Source organism: Talpa occidentalis, unplaced genomic scaffold (assembly GCF_014898055.3).
Source record: "Talpa occidentalis isolate TD23 unplaced genomic scaffold, MPIMG_talOcc4v2.1 talOcc4.12, whole genome shotgun sequence".
Taxonomy (NCBI): domain Eukaryota; kingdom Metazoa; phylum Chordata; class Mammalia; order Eulipotyphla; family Talpidae; genus Talpa; species Talpa occidentalis.
The window spans coordinates 96052139-96075767 of NW_023601212.1; the positions used below are offsets into that span (position 1 = coordinate 96052139).

The 23629-nt window shown below is 54.6% G+C and overlaps 1 protein-coding gene across 2 annotated transcripts in view; it reads right to left on the reverse strand.

The window, feature by feature from the left end:
• Window positions 1-23629, reverse strand: part of SNX29 (sorting nexin 29) — a 296663-nt gene that overhangs the window by 15765 nt on the left and 257269 nt on the right. The window contains exon 20 of one of the 2 annotated variants that reach the window (XM_037507581.2): window positions 7330-7469. The exons of the other annotated variant lie outside the window; for it this stretch is intronic. Coding sequence (XP_037363478.1) covers window positions 7330-7469 — 140 coding nt within the window. The remainder of the gene's footprint in view (window positions 1-7329; window positions 7470-23629) is intronic. 2 annotated transcript variants of the gene reach the window in all.

Consider the following 23629-nt stretch of genomic DNA (forward strand, 5'->3'; position numbering starts at 1 on the left):
ATGAATTATGAAACAGCCATTGCAGTGGGTACGCTGCGGCTTTCAGGAGTGAGCCCGTTTTATAAAATCAAAAAGGCAAACTGGAGAGCAGGGCGTGGACGGGGCCTGGCTGACATAACCCCGGCAGTTTCTGCGACTTCCGTAAGAGACTTGACAGAGATCACCGTGTGGGGGGCCCCAGAGGCGCAGGGTGTGACGCTGACTTCGTGTGTCTTTCTGTAGTGCTTCGGGTTTTCGTTTAATACCGTGAGTTTGTCACTTCCTCCAAAACGTGTGCTCCCCCAACTCTCTCAACCCGTGCTCCCTGCTCCGCTGGTGAAGAGCCCCATGCGCGCCGCGCTCACTACCGTCTCTTCTGTGCAGACGCAGGTGCCGGGCCCAGTGCGCTCAGCGCCAAGCCCGAGGCCACAGCCAGTCAGCAGCGGAGCTGGACACACACTGGATGGTGTGACGAGAGCCAGGCTCTCTGGGCTGCCTGAGGCCGATGCCCCTTCAGCTGTCTGCCCTGTCCCCCCCAACCTCCCCAGGAAGAGGGGCGCTCGACAATGAGTGCAGACCTGCCTGAACACAGACCTCGAGGCACCTCCACACCACGTCCTCTCCGCTCATACCCGGCTGTCCTCAGACACACCCAAGGTTCGGCTGCTCTCCAGGCTGCCAACCCCCAACTCCTGCCTGGCCCCCAGCAGAGCCTCCCAGCTTGCCTCTCTCCAATTCCGCTCTCCACCCCAGTCTGCTTGGGGTGAGATCTTAAAAACCTAAACCAGGTTATGTCACCCCTGCTGCAAGCCCTTCGGTGGCTTCCCAAGCCACTCAGAGCACATCCAAAGTCAACGTGGCTGCCAAGGGCCTACACGACTCGGCCCTGTGCCGCTCTGGTCTCATTCCCTGCCCACTTGGTTTTGGCCACACTGGCCTGATCTGGCACAAGCATGCTCCTGCCTCAGGGCCTTTGCACTTACTGTTCCTTTTATTTCAATCCCCCCCCCCCCGCCCAACATCACCAAATTCACCAGCTCTTCGCTCAGAGAGGCCTTTCCTGGCCATTTGTTGGGAACTATCACTCAACTGACTCTGGAGCCTCTAACGCTGTTCATTTTCTTTAAAAGCGTCCCCGTTGGCAGTGCCCTCAACCCAGGCATCCATTTTCCATCTCCCCTATTCCATAATGGCAGAAGTTTTATAACTTTTTTTTTCTTCCTGTTTTGCTCTTAGCAGGAGCTCAATAAACAGTGGCTGGATGAAAAAGACATTTGCTGAATGCAGACCCCTTTGAGGGGGGCTTCCATGTGTCCAGGAGATGTTCCCGGTCCCCTTACTTTCCTGGAACTGAGCATGGACTGCTTCCTTCCTCCCTCCTCTCTGTGTAACTGGTCTCTCCCGTCAGCTCCAAACATAAGAGGATGGCAGAGACAAACACCAGACACATTCCTGTGCCTGAGGGGATGCCAAGGGGCAGGGAGGAGGCAATTTAAATATTAGAGTTGTTGGCACCTCATTGTTTTCAAAAAGAGCAACTGATTCCACCTCCTTGGGCAGGAGCCCTGAGGAGCTGGAGGTCAGCACCCTAAGGACCGCACATTCCTGCATCCCTTAACATCAGGGCCAGAAACACCCAGGCCAGGGGCTGGAGGTGATGACAGGTCATCTCTCCAGGTAACCAGGCATCGGGTCCCGGGGAAGGGGCCTGTGGGTGATGAGCTTCTGAGGATCACAGCATTTTCTGTGGCAGAGGCCTGGCCCCAGGGGGCAGCACAGCCAACCTGGGCCCAGGCGGACCTCAGTGCCCTTGAAGAGCCAGCGCGTAGCTATTTTGCTGAGTGTCCCCAGGGCAGGGGACAATTCAGGTGACAGCAGTGCCTGGTCCAAGGACTGAGCACTGACAGAGCCTGAACATCAGGGAGCTGGTGGATCCTTGGCCCCTGCCTGCAACTTTCTCCCAGAATGACCTCACAGACATCAGTTCAGCTTCCTAGAACTTCAGTTTTCACCTGTAGAGGCAGGCAGGTGGGTGGGTGGCTGGATGGGGGGGTGGAGGGGATGGATGAAGAGACAGAAATGTTGGCGAGTTTGTGTAAGGCTCCATTCCTCATCTCACCATTCTCACCCTTCTCACTGTGCCGCAGCTGAGGCAGAGGTCTCACACAGGGGCCTCCTGGATACCCCAACAAAGCAGTGACATCGGCACTTCTCTTTCCAGAGGATGCAGGGAGATCACCCCTCCTTCCTGGGAGCGCAGGCACTAGTCACTCACTCCAGCACCCCAACCCTTCCCACTTGGCAACCCGGAGGCTCCAGCTCACCCGTCCTCAAGGACAGGTCACTGACGCCAGTCAGGTACCCTAGGGGAAGTGCCAGGGGGAGACGCTGGACAGGCACTAAAAGGGGGTGCAATCAGGTGCCCCCAACCATTCACAATTAGATCTTATTTTTTAAAACACTGTCCACAGCTCGCCGTACCCTGGTCTGGCCGCACGCTGGCGTCCTCTTGAACAGGATCTGCGCCCTTTCTGGCACTTGGGCAATGCTGAGGACCCTGGAGTCGAAGGCTCGGGCCCGTCCACACCCCCAGTGCTGAGTTCCAGGGCGGGAGCGACGGAATCCAGGTGGCAGCGACCTGCCGAGCAGGAGGCCTCAGCACAGGCGACCCTGGTGGCACCACCAGGGCTTGTCACTCCCTCCCGAGCTAAACCGAACAGGGCAGCTGGTAAATACATATTTAGCAACTTTCAGAGGAAATGTGGCAGCAGATGGGGGTGGGGAGTGGGGGAACATCGACCACATTTTCTGAGGAAAATCCCACGAATTTGTGCTGTGACCTACATTCCTCTAACGCCCACCCTGTGACTTTTCTCTCCCCTCACAGAAAAGCAGGTCAGGAGGCTTTTCCCAAGGACAAACACCGCCGTGGAAAACCATTTTAATAAGGTTTGAAGAAGTGGAGCCGAGTCCTGGTCTGGGCCAGGGGCCAGGCGGACTCTGGGAACCCAAGCAGCCCCCCTCAAAGGAGCGCCCGCCAGACCCCTCTCTGCCGACACCTCCAGGTGCCAGCCCTCGGGTCCACCTTTCCCTCAAATGCCAGGAAGCGCAAACAACGCGGGCTCCTAAAGGAAGCAGGTGCCGGGGCTGCCACCCACCTGCTTGGCCTCTCTGCAGGTGCTACTCAGGCGGAGACACAGAGTCCAAAACGGGGCAGGAATGGTCCGCTTCCCCAGCGTCCTACTTTCTAATTCAGGCTGCTGCTGGCATTAGCAAGGAAGGCAGCAGGAGGCGGACAGACGGGGAGCAGATCCAGCGCCTGATGCGTCAGCTCAGACTGTGCAGACGGCAGGATACGTGGGGGCCGCGGCCCCGCACCCCACAGGGAAACAGGACAGGGTAAGCGGAGGGATGCACGGGCAGGAGCAGGCCCCGCTTGGCACTGGGCTCCAGGTTGTATGTAAGCCCACACGTTTCAGGAATATTCGTGGAGGCAACATCGGAAGGCAAATCTCCACTAGCTTTGACTCTGCCAGGCTCCTCTCCCATCCCCAGTGGGAACAGGGTGCCCCCCCCCCCCCCGACGGCAGGCCAGGCTGGCTCGTGGAGTCGGAGCCTGGAGCGTGAGAATGGTGTGGTGGGCATGTGGGCCGTGCACAGCTAGCTGCTCGCCTGCGCTGAGCAGCTAAGGCCGGTGTGCTAATGCAGGTGCCCCTGGGCTTGGCAGATAACATGCATGAGTGACGCCACCTGAGTATGGACAAAAGCCAAGTATTAACAACCCATGAGGGGAGCCGTGGAGGCAGGACAGCACCGCTGCAGGTAGCCTGAGGGAATGGGGAGGGCACCCCTGGCCCCGCTGCCATCGCAGAGCTCCACAGACTGGGCTCCTCCCAGTGCCAGGGCTGGGGGCCCAGCTCAGGTGCTGCAGGTGTGCGTCCAGGTGAAGGCTCTCCTCCTGGCCTGTCAGTGGCCACCTCTCACTTTGCCCTCACATGGCAAAGGCAGCGCGTGAACTCTGGCCTCTCTTCCTTTCCTTATTGGGGCAAAATCCCATTCTGGGGACTCTACCCTTATAACTTCATCTAAACCTAATTGTACCCCAAAAGTCACGCCCCCAAATAGCATCACATTGGGGGTTCGGGTTTCAATATGTGAGTTGGTGGAGGGCATGAGGGAGGTGGGGAAACAGACATTCAGTCGGTAACAGCAGATGACAGATTCTGATTTCCCTAGAGGAGCCGGTGCCTTTTTTTTTTTTTTTCCATCAAACACCTACTAATTTTTTGTAGCTGGCAACGCTTCCATTAAGAAAAACAGTTCCCAGAACCCCACTGGGCCTGTCAAATAAGACAGGATGGAGGGTCAGTTCTCCACCCACAGGCGGTGGGTTTGTCATCCAGGGCCCAAGCAGCCCTGGCTCCGCGTGAGCTGGGGGGTAACCCGGGGTCAGCCAGGTGACCTGTCTGGGCCTCGCTCCTCGTCAGCATCAAGTGGGACTTTATGAAGCGGCCATTTTACAGGCAACTTTGTAAGAGGCCACCTACTAAAAAGGAGACCTGTGCCCAGCTAAGGTCCACCTTCCCCCAAACAACAGGAGGGTGCTCAGAGGCCCTAAGGAGGACTGCGTGAGATAAAGCAGGTTAGTAAGAGCGCGACAAAGTGGGGAGCATCCCGGCAGCAAGTCGTCTGTATTGAGCAGCTGTGAGAACCTGCAGGGTCCTGAATTTAAAGAACCAAGGAAATCGGGCCTCCCCGGTGGCGCAGTGGTTGAGCGCTGGGTTGCGAAGCTGCCAGCAGCCTCTGCAGCGCCGGTTCGATCCCTGGCTGCTGGGCGAGGGCCCTGCATGGCGCGCAGACCTCTCCTGCCACCCGCTGCTCCCCTCAGCAGTGAATTTCGTCAGTCTGCCTGTTCTGTTCCCCACTCTGGTGAATTCTCTCACCCTCCCGTGCTTCTGACTGTACCCAGTGCTTGTATGAATAAATAAATAAATCTTTAAAAAAAAAGAAAAAAAAAAAAAAAAGAACCAAGGAAATCTGCAAGATCCCCAAGAATAATTATGCCTTGAGAGGTTTATTTCCTAGGCCAAGATTTGTTGTTGTTTTTTTTTTAACTAGAAGTCTCTTGGGGCTATCGAGCGCTCCAGCTGGTACTAGCTTGGCTGTTGTGGCCACAAGGAACGGAAATTATCGCGCGGGGACTCACCAGCCTGGACAGAACTTGGCTGCAGATCATCTTCCATTTGCCCCAAATGGAACAGTCTAAATTCCAACCATAACCCTGGCCCCACCAGAGAAGACAAACGGGGGGCGATGCTGGAGTTGCCAGGAGCCAGCGCTTTGTGGCTTCTGGGGGCCAGACCACTGTTTAGTCAAGCTCTGATGTCAGTATTGTGTCGTCTGCCACAATCTCCTACCAAAATTCGCTGTATTTTGTGAAGCCCGTGAAATTGAGCCTTATGTTCTCTGTACTAATTAGGCACAAAGGTTTCTCTCAGCCGGGTGAGGGCCCCGGCACGCCTGAGGCTGCACAGCACACAGGGACACGCGGTAACACGGGTTGTGCGATTCCACAGGCTCATGTTGGGCACACTCTGGACCAGGAACGCAGGCCTGCTGGATAGGCGGGGGGGCACCGGCTTGCAGGGGGCAGGGGAGGCAGTGGCTTCTCCTTCTCAGCCTCTCTGAGCGTCAAGGCCTCAGAACCAACACTCTCAGCCAGTGTTCATGCGGAACTGAGCCGACAGTTCGAGAGTCTGGAGAGAGGAGACTCTCGCACGCACCCCACAGCTGGAGGGCTCCTTTCAGGGGTGACAAGAGAGCCCCTCTCCATCTTGCTCTTCAGAACAGCAAGATGGAAGCCCTGGCATTACCAGTAACGGAATAAAAGGAAATACAGATTTCCATATGGCGCATTCTCTGCAAAAACCAAAAGGGCATCTTTTATCAGAGGTAGCACAACACAAATAAATCTTCTCACAAAAACCCTGAAATAATTAGCACCAGCAACCAGCGCGGTGAGATTTCAAAGCCCAATGCAGGGAAGATTCAACCGTGTCTGTCAGGATTGGATTTTCAACTGGAAATGCTGGGAAAAGCTCCAAAGGCAGCCCCCCGGACCCAGCAATGGAGCCATGTTCAGTCGCAGCGCCCTGTGGGAATGACAGCCCCACCCCCGCGCCACTTGAAAGAACTTCAGAGAAAGGACACTCTTACTTAAATTAATACCAGAAAAATCACAGGCAATCCTCAGGGGATGAATCCCGAGCCCATTCTCGGGGGTCCACATGCCTCTGTCCGGATTTCCACATTTTGTGTGAAAACTGTAATATTTCAGACACCACGTCACGCTCTCCCGTGGCCTCTGGAGAAGCTGGAATGGGATAAGCAGGGCTTCGGCCCTGCCCTCGCTCCGCGGCCTAACGCTCAGGCAGTAGAGACTAATTATCAGAGCAGAGGAGACGGATCCGTGATAAGGCGGCCACACGGGTGTGGGGGTGCGAACTGACCCCGAGAGGTGGGGAGGGGTGCGGTGCACGGAGACGCTGCCCCACGCGGGGGCAAAGACTCGCCTCCAGGGAAGCATGGCACGCGGCGTGAAAACTGACGGCTTCAAACTTCGAGCACTTTGTGATTCACATGTCAATGTCAAGTGTGTTTTACTTTTATACAGACATGAAAACCAGGAATCTACGCCTCATGTGATGGCTTTTAGGTTTTCTCACACGTAGGAGATACAGTAGCTCCCTCCCCAGAGGGCGCACGCCAAGGCCTGCCCTGGGCGCTGACCAGCAGGTGCTGAGCTCCCCCGCACGCCCAGGCCTGTGACTGAGCTGAATTTCTAGATTAGGCATAGTGAGAGATGAGCAACTAACGATAAATAGAACAAGTAATAGAACGTTGTAGTAAAAACCAGGCGAGTGTGGTCTTGCTCTGAAAATGCCGTTCGATGGTATTTCTGGCGGAGCCTGACCCCAGGAACTGAAACCGCAGAGAAGGGGGACCCCCGCATCACCACGAAAATGGCTGAACGAGCCAGTGAGTGTCTCTGATTCCTTCTCCGTTGGCTCATCGCCCAAGCCGCACTCTGGGAGCGACCGCTGTACCCCGGCACACCCGCAAGCTGTACAGAAACGAACCTTTCCCTGGGTCAAAACACACAGAGGTGGAAGAGCCACTGGCCCCGCATTTATTCATGAACCTCAAACCAGGGAGCTCACATCAGGGTGCTCGCTGGTGGCCCAGGGCTCCAGTGTCACCAAGTCCGGGGGGTCAGGCCTTCACGGTCCCCGGGCACGGCCGGCCCGGGTGTCCACGTACCGAGACCGAAGAGGCCGCGAGGGTACTCACACGAAGAAGGGCATCAGCTGGACGAGGGTCTCTTTCTTGGGGCTGGCGGCAAACTCGGGGACCATCTGCACGACCTTGTTCATGACGCTGCGCAGGTAGTTCTGGAGCTGCTTCCTCCGCTCCTCCACAAACTTGGCGTCCTGAGGAGACAAGAAGAACGTGCCTCAAACCTGCCACCTCGCCCATCCCCGCGGACCACCGGGCGTGCAAACGGCAGATGAGCTGTATGGGGAGGATGCTCGCGGCGTTTTTAAACAGGCGCCAGGCAGGGCCATGAAGCTACCCGGAGACGGCTCCCGGGGAGGAAGGCTGACCCCGCGCCTGCGGCTCTATTGAGTGTCTGCGGTGTGCCGAGTGCGGCTGGGGGCCTGGGGTAGAAGAAGAGCAGGGGTGGTGGCTGCGATGGGCCGGGCAGAGGTCACAGGTCAGCAAGGGAGGCACAGCTAACGCCAGGCGACCACACAGGCCAACGTATAACCGAGTAGCTGCCACCCCTTTAGAGGGGTTCTGTAGTAAACAAGCTCCACCTGCTCTTGACAACCAGGCGAGGAGGCAGCACGGCCCCACCCACAAGGCACCCACAGTGGGGCCCCAGGTCTCCACCCCAGGTCTGTATGTGGCCCTACATGGGCCAGAGCTTGGATTCCATGATGATCCATGGTTTTAATCATTTTGGAACAGCCCCGGTTTCATGCCACCCTGGGCCCTGCAGACTCTACAGCTGTCCTGCTTATCGGATCTGTGCTGAGGGGACCCTGATTATGAAGAAACCCCGATTTGAGTGTGGGTGGGGGCACAGGAAGGCTCTCTGTGCCTGAAGTGGAGTAGGGTTGAGGGGAGCAGGTGGTGGTGGGAGGTGCAGCTGGTTCATCCTCATTCAAACAGGGGACCAAGCCCCCTGACTGATCCAGCTGGCAACTGAGGAGGCGGTGGCTGAGCGTGGAGTTGGGGAGCTCGCCCATGAGGGATCCTTCGCCAGCCCCTGTGCCAGCTCAGAGCCAGGGCCCCGGGAGGGGCTCGTAGTATGCTGAGCGGGACTCTGGTCACTCAGAGCCTGGTGTCTGAAGGACCCTGTCACCCATTTCACTTGATCAGGCTTGCCACTTGTCACCCAGGCTCCAGGGGCAGCGAAGGCATCACCCTGGGGGGCCCTAGGCCACCCCACTACTCATTCCTCGAGATGACTGGCCCGGGAAGCGCCTGCCCTCAGAGTTGTCGCCTGAGCAGGTCTACGCTGAGCTGCCTGGAACAAGCAACACGGTGGTGCCCTGCCTAGTGCTGTCCTTGCGCGGAGGCTCCAGCCGCATCCAGGCCAGAACCCAGCACTCAGAAGGGACAGGAACTTGCCGGGGCTCAGAACTGGCTGCTGAGCAGGCCCAGGTCTTCACCGGCCGGCAGTGAGAGCCACACGTTCTTCACTTGACAAGAAAAAGTGACGGGTCCTCCGAACTGCAGCCTCCACCAAACCAGGATGAGTCCCCCAAACTTGCACTCACATTTCTATGTGTGAGGAGGAGAGGGCCGTGACCTCAGCGCCTGATGGCCCACCTCAGCCATGGACACCACTTCCTCGGGTCTCACCCCGACCCAGACGCCGGTCAGCTCAGCCTGAAACCTACACAGGACTCCACCGATGGCAGGTCACGGAAGGCGACATCCCCCCCGTGACCATTCATTTTTCATTATGAGACATTTTAAATATGGCCCAAAACAGAGCAAGTGACACAGTGAGTCCCCATCACCCTTTAGCCACAAAGTCCTGTCCCTTTTCTGTATTTGCTTCAACATTTTTACCTTTTTGCTAAGGCGTTTTCAAAGTAAATTATAATCAAGGCATTTCACCCCTAAATCAGTGTGGATTTCGAAAGCAATAGGAATATTTTCCTATTTAGCCACAGAAACCCTGATTACCTCTAACAAAATGAACAAGGATCTATGTCCATGTGCCAACACTAGAATGTTCAGCATGCCCACTGCTTCTGCAATAGTTGAAAGGGTGGCGGTCTGTCCCAGCCAGATGGAGGCTGGCAAGCTCCACAGACTTGGCCCCTGGGGGTCTGTCACGTTCTGACTCCCTGGTGAGGGCGGTCCTGCCCTTTCACGAGCTGCTGAGGGCTTGTTTGGCTTCAAGACAGGGTAGTTCTGTACCAAGTGAGACTCCTGGCCCCCTTGGAGAAATGAGTGGTCCTGCCCGGGGCAGGAGCCTCGCAGCCAGGGGCCTTGGTAGCTGGGAGCACAGTGCGGCCACTGCCCAGCCCGTCCCCTCCCCAGTTCCCCCATTTATACCATCTGCACGGGCATCGTCCCAGATCCATGCAGGAACCCACACCGAGGCGATCCATTTCGTGCTGACATCCCCCTGCGGGCAGAGCCAGCGACAGGCTCAGGTCAGGAGGCTACAGCGGGAGCCTCAGGTCTCCCTCTGCAGGGGCTAAGGGCGGTGGCTGCCTCATGGGAGTTCACCTTGGCTAAGCTCCTGACAGCCCGCACCGCCCGCCAGTCTTGGCGCCAGACGCTGATAGGTCACGGAAGCTCAGCCAGGATGCTCTCCCCCAGGAGGGCCTGAGTGTGCAGCGGGGGGCAGGCAGGTAGATGGGGCACCTGCATTGGGGTCCTCAGGGAGGCAGGGTGGGGGGGACTCGCGGGGAGGCGTGCCCCAATTTGCATGTCACTTCAGAGGAAGTGACTCTTGGAGATGCTGCATCTGCATTTCTTGGAGGAAAGAAGACTTCCAGGAGGTCTGGGCGAGGGGCGCGTGCCAGGTAGATGGCAGCAAATGCAAAGGCTGTGACAGAGAGCTTGACCTGCTGGAGTGGAAGAAGGCAGGCCCACACGGCCAGGTTCCCTGGGCCAGGGCCACTCAGTGGCGACAGCAGGCGTCCCGTCACAGACAGCCTTGCAGACCACGGCAAGGAGCCGTGAGAGGAGGGGTGCAGGCGAGGTGTGAGCTCACAGGCTTTTGAGGGACTGCAAGGGGCATGCAGGCTGCAGGCAGCCTTAGCTGAGGGAGCTTTCAAAACTCCCTCCTACTTGGAATTCCTGAGTGGCTGCCCATCCACTCTGCCCCCTCCCAGCGCGTACTGCTAAGCCCTGGCGTGGCTCCAGTAGGTCAACCTCATAGGCCCCTGTCCCCACCCCGACACTATCAACACTCTGTCCCTGATGACTGCTGTGTCTTCCACACTGTCCCGATGTCCTGGGGCGTTTCCTGGCAGTCCCCTGGGCCTGGAATGCTGGTCTTAGGTCTCTGCTCTGTCCTGCTCCAAGGGGCCGCCCTGGGTGGCAATCTGGGCAGCCCGGCGCTCGCCCGCCCCATGCTCTTCTCGTCCTTCGCTGCCCTCACTGCTGCCTGGAAAGGTCTCGTTGGTTCATCCTGGGCTTCCTGCTTCCCCACCTCCTCTTACTGGACATTGAGTCCGGGCAGACCTCACCTGCCTCGATCACCTGTGGGTCACGAGTCTAACAACAAAGTGCCCAGAGCTCACAAGAGGCCCTGCAGACGCTGGACGCAAGATCCAGCATCGAAAAAATTAACCAAAAATTAAACATTCTAGAGTTTTTTCAAAAAGAATGAATAAATGTAGAGGGTGGACTTGGGGAGGAGGAGGCAGGCCATCAGGAAAAAGGGCTCGGAGGCCACTGCAAGCCCAAGAAGGGGTGCCCAAGGCCCCTGCCTGCTGGCAGTGGGATGCAGAAAGAAGGCCGGCCTGCAAGCCAGCTCCGCGGCTGCGGGGGGCTCTGGGAGGAGGCCACCCCCGGGCCTGCCCGCCAGGGAGGAGCCGGCTCTGTTAACGGCCAGGAGGTGTGAGTGAGCGCTTTGGTCAGGCTCCTGGGGCTGCAGCCAAAACCCCGTGAGAAGAAACGGGGCTGGAAGGACGCCCAGCACGTGGCATCTGCCAGGCGCCTCTGGTGGCCACTTAATGAGTCCTCGCCGCGTGGCCCTGCTGGCACTGGCGCGGCCCCTGGCCTCCCGCTATTGTCAGTAACGCTTCAGAGCTATTCCCAGACCGCGCCGGGCGTCAGCCTCGCTCCAAAACTGGACACTCAGGACTATTTTAATGGGAGTATTTTTTTTTTTGTCTCCAGTAAAGGTTCATTTCATTTTGCTCGCCAAGAAGACAAAGACACCAGGAGATCAGGAACGGCTATTTCAGAGATGCCTGGCAAGGTGATGAGCTGTGGTGCCCAGAAGCGCCCTGACCCCCGCGCCTGCTGGCGACCACCTCAACCCCGTCCCCTCCCCAAGGGGACCTTCCCCAGAGCCCGGAGCCAGTGAGCTGCTCCTGCAGGAGTGCGTCTCCTTTCCACTGAGGATGTGGCAGCATTTTACAAAATGAATGGACCGTCCAGCGCATCGGGAGCAGCACGCGGCTCAGGCACTGCTGAGAAGGTTGCTCTGAGCCTGCCGGGCGGGCGTCCCTGGTTAGAGAACTCAGGAGTGTTGAGCAGATGCCCAAGGAGCCCGGCATGGAGGACCTCTGGCTATGACGTTCCTCCCGTGCCCACTTCTGAGGAGACCAGCGCACCCACCCCCTCAGGGCACCGAGGAAGACCCGACTTCCGGGCGTCCCTGCAGGGAGACAGCCCAGGACCAGGCTCTGCTGACGTGACATGAGTGGTTGTGGGGTGGCCTGTCCGGGCCTCTCCACAAGGAAAGCCTGCCGCCCTCGGCGCTGCCTCTCTTCCCTTGCTCCCAGAGTGTGGCCGCCACGTGTGGAGGTGGCAGGCCAGCAGTCTGCTCCGGGCTGAGACATGAATGAGACACGAACTGGGTGACAGGCACAGTTCGAGGGCTCGTGTGTGGACTGGGCGGGAGAAGGGCCAGGCTTTAGGAAGGGCAGGAAGCCGGTTCAGAGGGTGTGGAAGAGAGGCCGGGGCACGCATGGGGGTTCAGGAGGGCTGGAGCCAAGATTCAGGGTCCCCTCTGAGCCTCAGTTTCCTCACTCATTAAGGGAATAGGCAGCTCAGCTTCCTTCCTGTGCAGACACTGAGTTAGGTCTGGATTTAGTTAGACTTGGTTCCTCCTCTCGTTCCAGGTTTAACACTGGCGAGAGAGAGAGAGAGAGAGAGAGAGAGAGAGAGAGAATTCCCTAAGCAGTGTCCTCCCACACATGGTTCTCCCCAGTCCAGCTTCTCTCCGCTGACAGTGTCATCCAGCCCCAGGAGGACGAGACCGGCTGGTGTGTGGAGGAGGCACAGCGGCAGGTCCCGAGAAGCCTGACTCACCGCGGGCCTCCCAAGGACCAGACCTGGAGGAGAGCCTCCCTGAGCAGTAACAACGCACAGTCTCATCAATCCATGCCTTGCCTCACTTGGCCCAAAATCAGCTGGTGCCTCTTTAATTACTTGGCCCAGGAGCCACGTCCATTCTCCCAGGAGCTCCTTCAGGAACTCTGAGGTAAGGGGCACTGCCCCTTCTTTTCTTTTCTTTTCTCTCATCCTCGCCCCCTCTCTTCTCATCGAGTCAAAAGCTGCTGCCATTGTCTTGTGAACGGGAAATAAGAACCAGGCTGTGGATGGGAACGAGGCTGCCTCAGTTCTGGGCCCTCACGCCTCATCCGGGCAACATCTGTAGTAGTATTTGTGTGGAGAAGGAAGATCAGCATTCTGAAAGGCGCTGACGTGTTTACGGTTGGGAGCACTCACGCTGCTTTCAGGCCTCTGCACCTGCTACCTGGTTTCAAAACAACTTCCCAAGGTAGGTTCTAGAATCATTTCCACCCCACAGATGAGGGCTCAGAGGTGCAGGGAGAGGAAGAAACTGCCCGGGCTCTGGAAAACGCTGGAACCCAGGTCCTCTGACTCCATCAACAGCACTCGCCATGCCACATGGAAGGGCAAGGCCAGCTGCAGACCATTGGCATCCCCGTCACGTCTGACGCACGACACACGTGGGGCAGGGGACACTCAGGCTCCGTCGGCAGCCCAAGGCTGCGTCCGGGGCCTCTGGCGGGATGGTGCATGACGGGAGGGCAAAGGGCGGTCCCGGAGGAATCGCAGCCCTCACGTCTGCTCCAGCTTCCTGCCTGGCAAAGGCACAGGGCTGAGGGGCAGCACCCGGGTCGGGCTCTTCCCGTTGGTCCTCGAGCTCTGCCCCGCTCAACAGTCCCGAGGGAGGCTGTTTATAGGATCTCAGCTCCAGGAGGGAAGAGCGCCCGGGAGAGCTTGCACACTGCACAGCCACACTCGTGTGGTGTCAGCAAATGGCGCGAAGTGTCAGGACAGAACAGAAACCCCGCAGCAGAGCTGTGATGGCGGCATGCCTGCAGCCGGCCCACAGCCATGGGAAGGGACGCGGGTCTGCTCCAGAAAAGGATGAGGAAACCCTCATGGGCTCAAGGAACATTCGCATCTCCCCCCACATTGTCTCAACACCCACTGCAACAGTTTTATGCAGCAGGTACTAATACCCCAGGTGCCAAGAGAGAAGCGCCTTCTCTAAGTGACCGGCTGGGGAGGGACCCTGGGGGCTCAAGCCACATCTGTCCCAGTTCAGCTCACAAACCACAAGCCGCCCTGCCTGCAGGACCAGCGCCCACAACCACAGGAGACCTATAGCGTCTGCAAATCAACAAGACACAAAGTAGCCCCCACTCCTGCCGGGTGAACTCAGTGCCTGGCACAGCCGGGCCTGACTATGGCTGGGGGGTTCCCTCATGCTCATCTGCAGAGGGTGGATCATACGCAGAGGCTTCACAGCAGCCTTGTTGGCTCAAGATGGACTGGATGTGGCGGCCTGTACCCCACTGGTGGGGGCAAGTCTGCAGTGTCCCCACCCCCGCCCTCCAAAGTGCCCAGCACAGGCTGGGCCCTCGGCAGGACACAACAAATTATCTCAGGGCAGGAAAACAGCAGGCTCCATCACAGTTGGTTTTTCTCTGTTATTGACTTTGCAACCAAGGGAAATTGCAGGCTGGACAGCTGTGAAGGGAGGGCAGAGGGAGGCTGGTTCAGGCATTTAATGAGAGTAACTCTGAAGGGAGAAAAGGCGCGGCCCACATACAAAGACGTCTCTTCCAGGAGCTGCAGACTACAGCATGGGCCAGTGGGCACCTCGGGCAACTGAAGGGGCCAGTGTGGACTGGGCCAGTGTGGAACGGGCCAGCTGGAAAGGGGTGGCCATTGTTTTATTTCTGGTAACTGCTGGCTTGTAGGAAAGTGGGGCCAACGTTGTCAGATTGCCTAGATTTTTATGTCAATCTCAGATTTTAAAATACTGAAAAATAACTGTAAAAAATGTGAAGATCAGGAGTTCTGGCAAAGCGGTACCATCACACACGTACAACAAAGTGGCATCTGGGAAACACGACAGACCCTGAAAGGTAACGGGAGGGCCACTGCCTCTGGAGGGAAGAGCATCCCAGCAAAGAGGGCAGGGAAGGCCGCAGTACGTGTTGCTTGGAATGCCCCAGCACAGCGAGACCTAGAGAGGGAGGGAGGGCTGCGAATATGGACTCATTTTTTGGTGGTCACTGAAGGGCTCACACCCACATCAGGGAACTCACAACCTGAGGACAGCGCGGGAGGGAGGCACAGACAACTAGATGCGGAAAACGGAGGGTATGATAGGGTTCAGGAGAGCAGAGACCAGCTAAACACCACGGAGCAGACAGACGCTGTACTATTGCCATAAAGCAGCCAATAAACCCAGGGCCAGAGGGTGAGACTGCCCAGCTGGAGGCCACTGGACAGCGGCAGCAGACCTGCAGCTTGTTGGGGAGGCCTGGGTAGAGGACTTGGTGTGAGGAAGGCGTGGCCCGCCCGGACCCCTGAGCACAAGAGGCTCCTCTCTACAGCCGACTGAAGTGTGATGTGAAACCCCAGTCCCTCCCCTGGGAGTCTGTAGCAAAAACAAAAGTGTAAGAGATTGGATCTAGAAGCAGTAAGACAGACAAGCCATGCAGCGTGGAGGGGGGAGAAAGTAAAAACGTGAAGCATCAGAATGAGTTTGAGATCAGTCTCTTCAACAGGTCACAAGCACAGAACCTCACACATAAACCTCGGGATAACCTCAAAACAAACACCCATAGAAGAAACATTGGGAAACTGGAGCAGGGACACAAATATAATGCAAAAGAAAGGCATAAAAGCACAGAAGGAAAGAGAAAGACAAACTATAAAAACACCAGCCAAAAACAAATGGCAATAAATACGTATCTTTCAGTAATTACCTTAAATGTAAATGGCTTGAATTCACCAATAAAAGGAAACAAAATACAACATTTTGTTGTCTACAGGGAACTCAGCACTAAAGATAAACACAAGCTTAAACTAAAAGGCTAAAAAACAATGTTATAAGCAAATGGTAATTTTAAAAAAGGGTGGGTTACACTTATATGAAATAGATTTCCAGTTTACAAAAGTAATGAGAAAGGGGTGGAAATTACAAACTACATTGTAAGGCAACAATAATTAAAATAGTATGGCATTGGATTAAAATAGATAAATAAAATAGAATTAAGAGACCAGAATAAATCCACATGCATACTGACACCTGATATATGACAAAGGAGTTACAGCACAATGGAGAAAGGAAAATCTCCTCAACAAGGGTGTTGGGAAAACTGGACAGCCAAATGTGAAAGAATAAAATCAGAATAGTCCTTATCTCCACACACAAAAATTAACTCAAAATTAATTAAAAACTGAATTGGATTGAGGATCTGAAACCATAAAATACTAGAAGAAAGCGTTTGATACGTTCTATGACATCAACGAGAGAGATGTTCTTGGGAACTCAACCAAACAGCAAGGGGAATAAAGGCAGAAGTAAACAGCCAGCACTATGTCAAATTCAGAAGCTTCTGCACAGTGAGAGAAAATACCAGCAGATGAAACGACAGAATTATCGGAGAAGACAACTGCACATCACACATCCGATAAGGGACTAACATCCAAGGTATGTGAAGAACTCATCCAATTTAAAAATAAAAGAACACACAACTCAATCCAAAAATGGGCAGAAGATCTGAACTGACACTTTTACAAAGGTGGACAGAGGGCCAACAGACATGAAAAAGTGTTCATCGTCGCTTATATGGGAGATGCAAATCTAACCCACAACGAGATATCATCTCTCACCTGGGAGAACAGTCAAAAAGACTCCCAACAACAAGTGCTGGAGAGGATGAGCGGGCAGGAACCGTGATACACAGCTGGCGGGAATGTAAGTTGGTGCCACCATTTTGGGAAGCATTATGAACCTTCCTCAAAAAACTAGAACTACCAGGAGATCCACGAATCCCACTTCTGGACATCTATGCAAAGAATGTAAAACCATCAACGCAAGAGTGACCTGCCCCACAGTGCTCATCATTATTCAGTCGCTAAGGTGTGGGAGCAACCAACGTGCCCAATGATGGACGACGGGGTCACGCAGACGTGGGCCTACAGCCAGCGGGATACAATTTAGCTATAAGGAAAGATAAATGGTGCCACCTCTAGCAAAATGGAAGGAACTTGCAGGTTATGCAAAGTGAAATTAGAAAAAGAAAACTATTCAGCGACTTCACCTCTATGTGCAACGGAAGAAAGGAAGCTAGTGGACAGTGATAACCTAACTGAGGTTCGCAGTGGGGGGGTGGGAGGGGTGGAGAGGGGTACTGGATGGGCGTGCATGTTTTGTTTTGTTCTTTAAAGATAGGTTTTCAAAAACAGGTGGCTCAAACACAGCAGTTATAATCAATAAACAAAACACAGACTACAGGGCACGCGAGACGGCTGAGCCAATCCTGTGCTCCTGGACTCGCACTGCCCTCCACGGGAGAGCCATGCCTGGGACCTGCATCCTTAGGAAAGCAGCCTGGTGTGGCCACGGTCACTCAGAGCTGGGCCCTGCCCACCAGTGCCTAACTGAGAGACCTGAGCAATGGCCCCATCTCCCAGGACCCGCTGCTTCAGCTGAGCAATGCAGATGTCCAGGAAGCCTCTCTCTGCGGGGCACCGTGTGGCCAAGCGGGGCTGTGCTTGCAAAGGAACAGGCTCTGCTCTCTGCACATGGTAGACACTCAAACACAAGGCATTTTCTTTTTATAAGCACGAACAATTCAGGTTCCTTCTGCCTTTAAAGAAAACATAGTTTTTAACAATTTGGCAGTAGCTGGTCAAGTTCCATATAGTGGACAACATGACCCAGCAAATCTGCTCGGAGCCTCTACCCCAGAGCTCTCTCCTGCTGGACCTCAGGGGCCGTGTGCAAGAGGAGACTGCAGCGCCGTTTTCAAGGGGAGGTGGTGTCAGAGCCAATTGGAGGCATTTCTGGGGGGAAAGATAAGTGAACTGGGGCAGGGGGAATGCACCCCTGAAAATACCACGAACAGTTACAGCCACATGAACAGAGCTTACATAGGATGCTGAGTGAAAAGAGTAAGCGAAGAAAGGCTGGCGCACCATGCCACATAAGCAAATTAAAACACTCTCAGGAACATAACATAATCTCGATGGAAACACGCATTCGCAGCTCTGAGCCACACCCCCTGGGGTGACCGGCTGTGGGGGGAGAAGGCGGGGGCTGATGAGATGAGTGATGGTAACAAGGCCTGAGCTTCGGAGGGGTTCGGCGCATTAGGAGCTAAGGAGCAGCATGAAGTCACACTTCTGTACCTAAGGTCCAAAGAGGACAAACAAAAAGGGAGAGGTGGTCTTTTCTTGCCTGCCGCTGTTTACTGCCAGAACCGCCCTCCGGCCGAGCCACATATCCATGTGGATTTGGGTTCAGATGTGTTCTGCCCTGAAAATATTCCAAGTCCAACAATCCTAGAGGCTGGGGCTGAGCTGGAACATTCCAAGCCTAAATTCAGAGTGTTCTCCCCGAGCTGATGGTGCGTTCTCCCCGGGGGGCCACACGGGCCCTGCTCATCTCCCCATGTTTCTAAGTAATTGCTTTGGCAGCGCGGGTCTGGACGGGGACAGTGATCGCCGGGTGGCAGATGGCACACACAGCCATTCCCTCATTATCCACGAGCGTGGTCCTCACCATGCCCTGGAGCGTTTCACAGTCTGTTGAAAGTGCAATGGTCATGAGGGTCTGGTTTAGAGATTCTCAAAGGTTTGAACAGCAGCAGCAGTGGCATATATGGGGCCATCTTAATTGTCATCTCTACAAATCAGTGTAAATTCTTAACTGCTGCAGCCCCTGGCAGAAATGCTGGGTGGGCAGGGAGTGGCATAATGAAGATGTTGCCACCAGCCCATGTGTGCTGATCGCCAGGGAGTGAGTGGAGGCATGAGGAATATCACTTATGACCTAGCAACATTTCATGGACGAGGCTCAGTGAAGCTTAGTGTGGCTGCTGGGATCACAGAGCCGAGGGGCGACAGAGCCGGGGTGGGAACAGGCTTCAGAGATCATCTTCCTTCTGCTTTGCCCCGTCATCACCCCTTCCCCCAGCCCACCAAAGGTCCTTCGGGGTTGGACATGGTCGGGAGGAATAATCAGGCTTCAGAGCCAAGAAACAGAAGATGGTCCGGCATTTGGGTCCCTCCCTAGAGCAAGCGGAGCGATGCAGTTCTCCCAGCCACTCCCGCACGGCTGGGGCCACGGTGGCCAGCTCCCTCCCGCCAGGGCCAGGGGCAGGCCCAGACACAGAGCAAGGGGATGCTGGTGAAGTGGCAATGGGATGGGGCCCCCAGTGCCAGCTCCCCCCCACCCCACTTTTTAAGGGAAGCTGCAACTCTGGATTGTTAGGGGCATCTCTCAATTCCCAAATCAGTTTGCAGATAATTCCAGTGCTTGAATATCATGGGGCAGACCAAAGAAAATACCCGCAGGCCATCCGGGAGCAAAAGCAAAAGAAAATCAATAGGTCATCAAAAACAGACCTCTGCGGGATTAGATCCACCCGCTGCTGGTCCATCCAGCCAAGACACCAAGACGGTTCTGCGCTTCTGAAGGCCTAGTGCCTTCCCCAGAAACTATCCTGACACTCTGGGAAGGGCTGGAGCCCGGCCAGGGGGCGGGAGCTTCCAGGCCTCTCAAGTGCACCACCCTCCTAGCACCCAGCTCCTCCAAGTGTTCACCATCTAGGAATTGCTCTGAATCTCATCATTATGATTTTTTTTTTTTTGAGATTTCAGGCAAGGCTGATTAAATCATTGGTGTTTGGCTCAATCTCCTGCACTTCATCCTTCCCAGAGGTCATGAGGTAGGGATAAAAGTTCCAACCCTCTTAGCGCCTGGGCCTTTCTGGGACCAGTTCCCTCCTGAAGCTGTCTCAGGTCCCAGACACCCGTCATCTTATTAGCATTCAGAAGACACTCTCAGGTAAAGACTCTGGCCATTTCAAGGGTCTTAAAAGCCCTTGCGTTAGGATCTGGGGCTAAGGCCAAATATTATAACAAAAGCTGCTTCTGTTATTCAGGAAATTATAAGGGTTTTCAGAGTTTGTGGCAGCAGCTGATGCCACCCTAAAGGGATGAGGGAGAGGTCCATTCTCCACGGGTCATTTACTGCCCAGCCCTGGGACACTGGGGCCTGGGCTCAGGCCTCAGCAGCCCCGCACAGTAGCAAAGCCCACCCCTCCCTGACTATACGGGCAGTAAGATGTAGCAAGGGCTTGCTCCAGGCCAGCTCAGTGCCCGGTGCTCTGAACCGGTGGTCAGGAACCTGAGCTGGGGATCCATCTGGGAGTGAATCCAGGGACCACCACTTCTGAGATCTGTGGCCTTGGAAGAGCGATTTCACTTTATTAATCTCTGAATGTGGGATAATAACAGTGGTCGCAGCACCCGCAATGCAGTGAGCACTGAGTCTGCGTTAACCATCACCATCATTTCTATCATCTTTGCGGGGTCATTTCATCCTCACAATAACCTATGGGGTTTGTTAAAGTCATTACTGCCACCTGCAGAAGCGCACAGACGATGTGGCCTTAGAGGTCTGATTAGTCTAAGCTCTCCAGGCGGCGAGAAGTCACCAGTCCATCCAAGTCTCCTTCATCAACGCTATGGGCCAGGGCCAGTGTCCCCCCAGCCTGCCTCTGGGGGCCTCATAGCCTTCCTTGGGGATTCCTCTTCATCTCTTCTTTAACAGGCTAATCAACTGGACAACAGTCTTTGAATCCCTGGCTCTATTACCCTGGGTCCTTTTAGATGCCCTTACTGCACTTTGTAAGAACTTATAATAGACAATTTTTCTTCTTTTATACTTTTGTCTGCCCAGCAATCACCCCCTCCATGCCTCTGTTAAGATGGTGGCAGTAATCCTCTCAAACACACCCTGTTCCCCAGCATTTTCAGTCCATGTAGTTGGAGAGAGGCTGCAATTCTAGTTGCAGCAGCAGGAACATGAGTCAAGTGCAGCTTCTGGAATGTTCCCTGGTCAGAGACTGGCTTAAGAAAAGCCAAATGAAGGAAAGAAGAGCAAAGCGTACACTACAAAATCTAGGAGACACTGTTGAAAGAAATTAAAGAAGTTCCAAATAAACGGGAAAATAGCCCATGTTCATTAATGAAAGACATTATAAGAAGATGACAGTCCTCAAACTGATGTACTGAGTTGATGCGATTCCACATCACTACCCCAGTGGACCAGTGAAATCCAATCCCAGGACTTTGCTCTCTTCTGGGGCTGCTGTCAGGGTGACGGGAGCCTGGGAGTGCCCGGGTGCTATCTTACAAAGAGCCCCTCTGAGATCAAAGCCAGTGCAGAGGAAAGCAAAAGCACGGGTGCAGGAGGGAGAGGAGGAGCTCTGATGGGATCCTGTGAGCCCTGGAACCAGCTATGCCTGAAGCCACAATCCATTCCTGCTTTTTCCAATCATATAAATCAAATTTCTCTCTGCCTTTACCAATCTGGGAGGCTCTTTGCTCAGTTCTCATCAATTTTGGTTCTTCTTTGGCATATTTCACTCAGCGACACCCTCCTGTCACCCAGACCCCAACTCTCCCAATGCATAGGCTTATCTAAACCCCCCTCCTCCCGCTCATGGCACCTCCTCTTAATCAAAGACACGTCCCCACCTGGACCGCACCTGGAGCAGGGTTCTATAACTCGGCTGCTTAAAAATAAACATGAGCTGTGTTATTTCCAACAAGTTTTCCCACCTATTAATTATTTATCTAGCACCTGCTTCACAAAAAGGAACTCGGCAGGGAAGGAATAGGGAGAAGAGTCTGGAAAGAGCAGGTGGCTGAAAACAGCAGTGGTGGGCAGTGGCCCCCTGGCAGGGCAGGGAGAGATGTGGTGTGGGAGTGAGAAGACCCTGGGGACACAGGGAAGGCACTGGCAGGGTTCTCCAATGGCCCTAGGAAGCCTCCCATCCCCCCAATGATAATGACATTTTTAAATTCATGAAACAAGATACACAGCATTAGAAAGACAAGCACTTCTATTTAAGCACAGCAATGGAAAGTGTGATGAATTAATCCCAGGCTTTCATTGCTGAGTCACTAATCAACAAGATCCAGGGGCAGGCCTAGCACCAGTGTGATTTCAAATAGTGAGGAAATTCAAGGATATGTGGAGAGATCTGCAGACACAAATATGAAAACACACATGATGGCTCTGGGGGACAAAGTCACAGATACCACGATGGTTGTTGTGGTTTGTGATCCAAGTTCATGCTTGAGATTTGTGTTTGTTGGGTATTAGTGAAAATTTAAGTGCAATTCTTTTTCAGTGATCACTGGGATTTTTATCCTCAGCACCACCTGAAAGCACCTTCATTTATGGAGTTATTTGTTCACTGCTGGTCTCGGCTAGACTGAACACTCCACGAGGGCAGGGATCACAACGGTCTCTCCCCCTGGCCACTGCTGGATGAATACAAGTGTCACCTGGGAGGAAGAGAAGACATTTACAGACTGGCCCAGTCTGCTCTGGGAGCTGCCTGTTTCACCCTGGGAGGTGGAGCCTGGATGCAGGACAGCCTGACGTACTAGGTTGACATACGGCGACGCCCGCTAACAGGTATGGCTCAGAGCCAGGCCCCCTGACAACCCAAGCAGCAATCTTTCCCCCTTGGTGGGGCCCCAGGTGAGCAGGATATGAAGGAGATGGGGAAGAGCCCCATTGGGAGGGTCCAGTTTGCAATGAACACAAAAATAACATAAAAGGGTGCTGTCTGAACATCCATGTGGGGCATCATGGTGGACAGCCTGTTAAAGATGCAGATTCTGATTCAGTAGGACTGGGGTAGGGCCTGAGATCCTGCACTTCTTTTTTTAAAAAGATTTATTTTTGCATAGAAGAATTGGGGTATAGGCCAGAGATGTGGGGAGGTGGGAGGACTCACTAGAGACAGAGTGGGGAGCAGAACAGGCAGATCTACTGAAGTACACTGCTGAGGGGAGCAGCAGGTGAGACAGGAGAGGTCTGCTGTGCCATGTGGGTCAGCTCCCTGGCAAGGGATTGAACTCAGGCCATAACGGTGATAGCGCTGAGACTTAACCCCTAGGCCACCAGGGAAGTCCAAGATCCTGCACTTCTAATACGCTCTTGCTGATGCCAATAGGCACAGACCACACTCTCAGTGGCAAGATCTTTATAAAGGGCAGACACAGAAGTGTGAAGTCATTCTTTGAGGACCTGTTCCACACATCATTGACCACAAGCCTCATTTTGGCCGGAAAGCCAGGCACCATCTCATGAAAACATTTGCCACAGTGTTCTTGGCGCTGCTGCACAACAGCACAAGGTTGAAATCAGATGAGCCTCCTGAGGCCAGAAAGGAGGGGCAGTCATCAGCAGGGCACATCGTGGCCCTCTGCATACCCTCTGTGCAACCTCCAGCAAGTTACTCCCTCCTCCTTGGGCTTCGGTCAGCAGCCCCCAATCACTGGTCTACACACCAAAAATGCAGGATCCACAGCTTCTGACTCACTTGGTCTGGGGTGCAATCTGAGCATCTGGATTTGTTTACACCCGAGACTAGGATAAGCATCCAGTGTGGGAAACCAGACAAATGGCAGTGGTGGTGGAACTGTCCGTGGTGCTGACCAGGGATGTGCAGGGTGGCCTAGAGGCTTTGGGAATCCCTGGTAGGCAACTGCTCTGTGGAGGGTCTGGGAAGAATGAGGTCATCTTTGGCTCTGCCTGGGTAGTGACACCACTGTCACACTGCAGTCACCTGCACACAGTCACCGGGAAAAGAGCCTAAAGCCTCACCCACTGGAAAGAAAAAAGAGTTATATCCAATTGTTTCCAAAATCAATATATTTGAGGTCTCTGTAACAGTCCCCAAAGCCATGGGGAGGGTGTGACTGATAGCTCTGCAGACCTCCCTGAACACTAATGGTATTACTGAGGGAGCGGCCCAGAGAGCAGGGTCATTTCTTATTTGTTGCTCCAGTTTGAAGAATG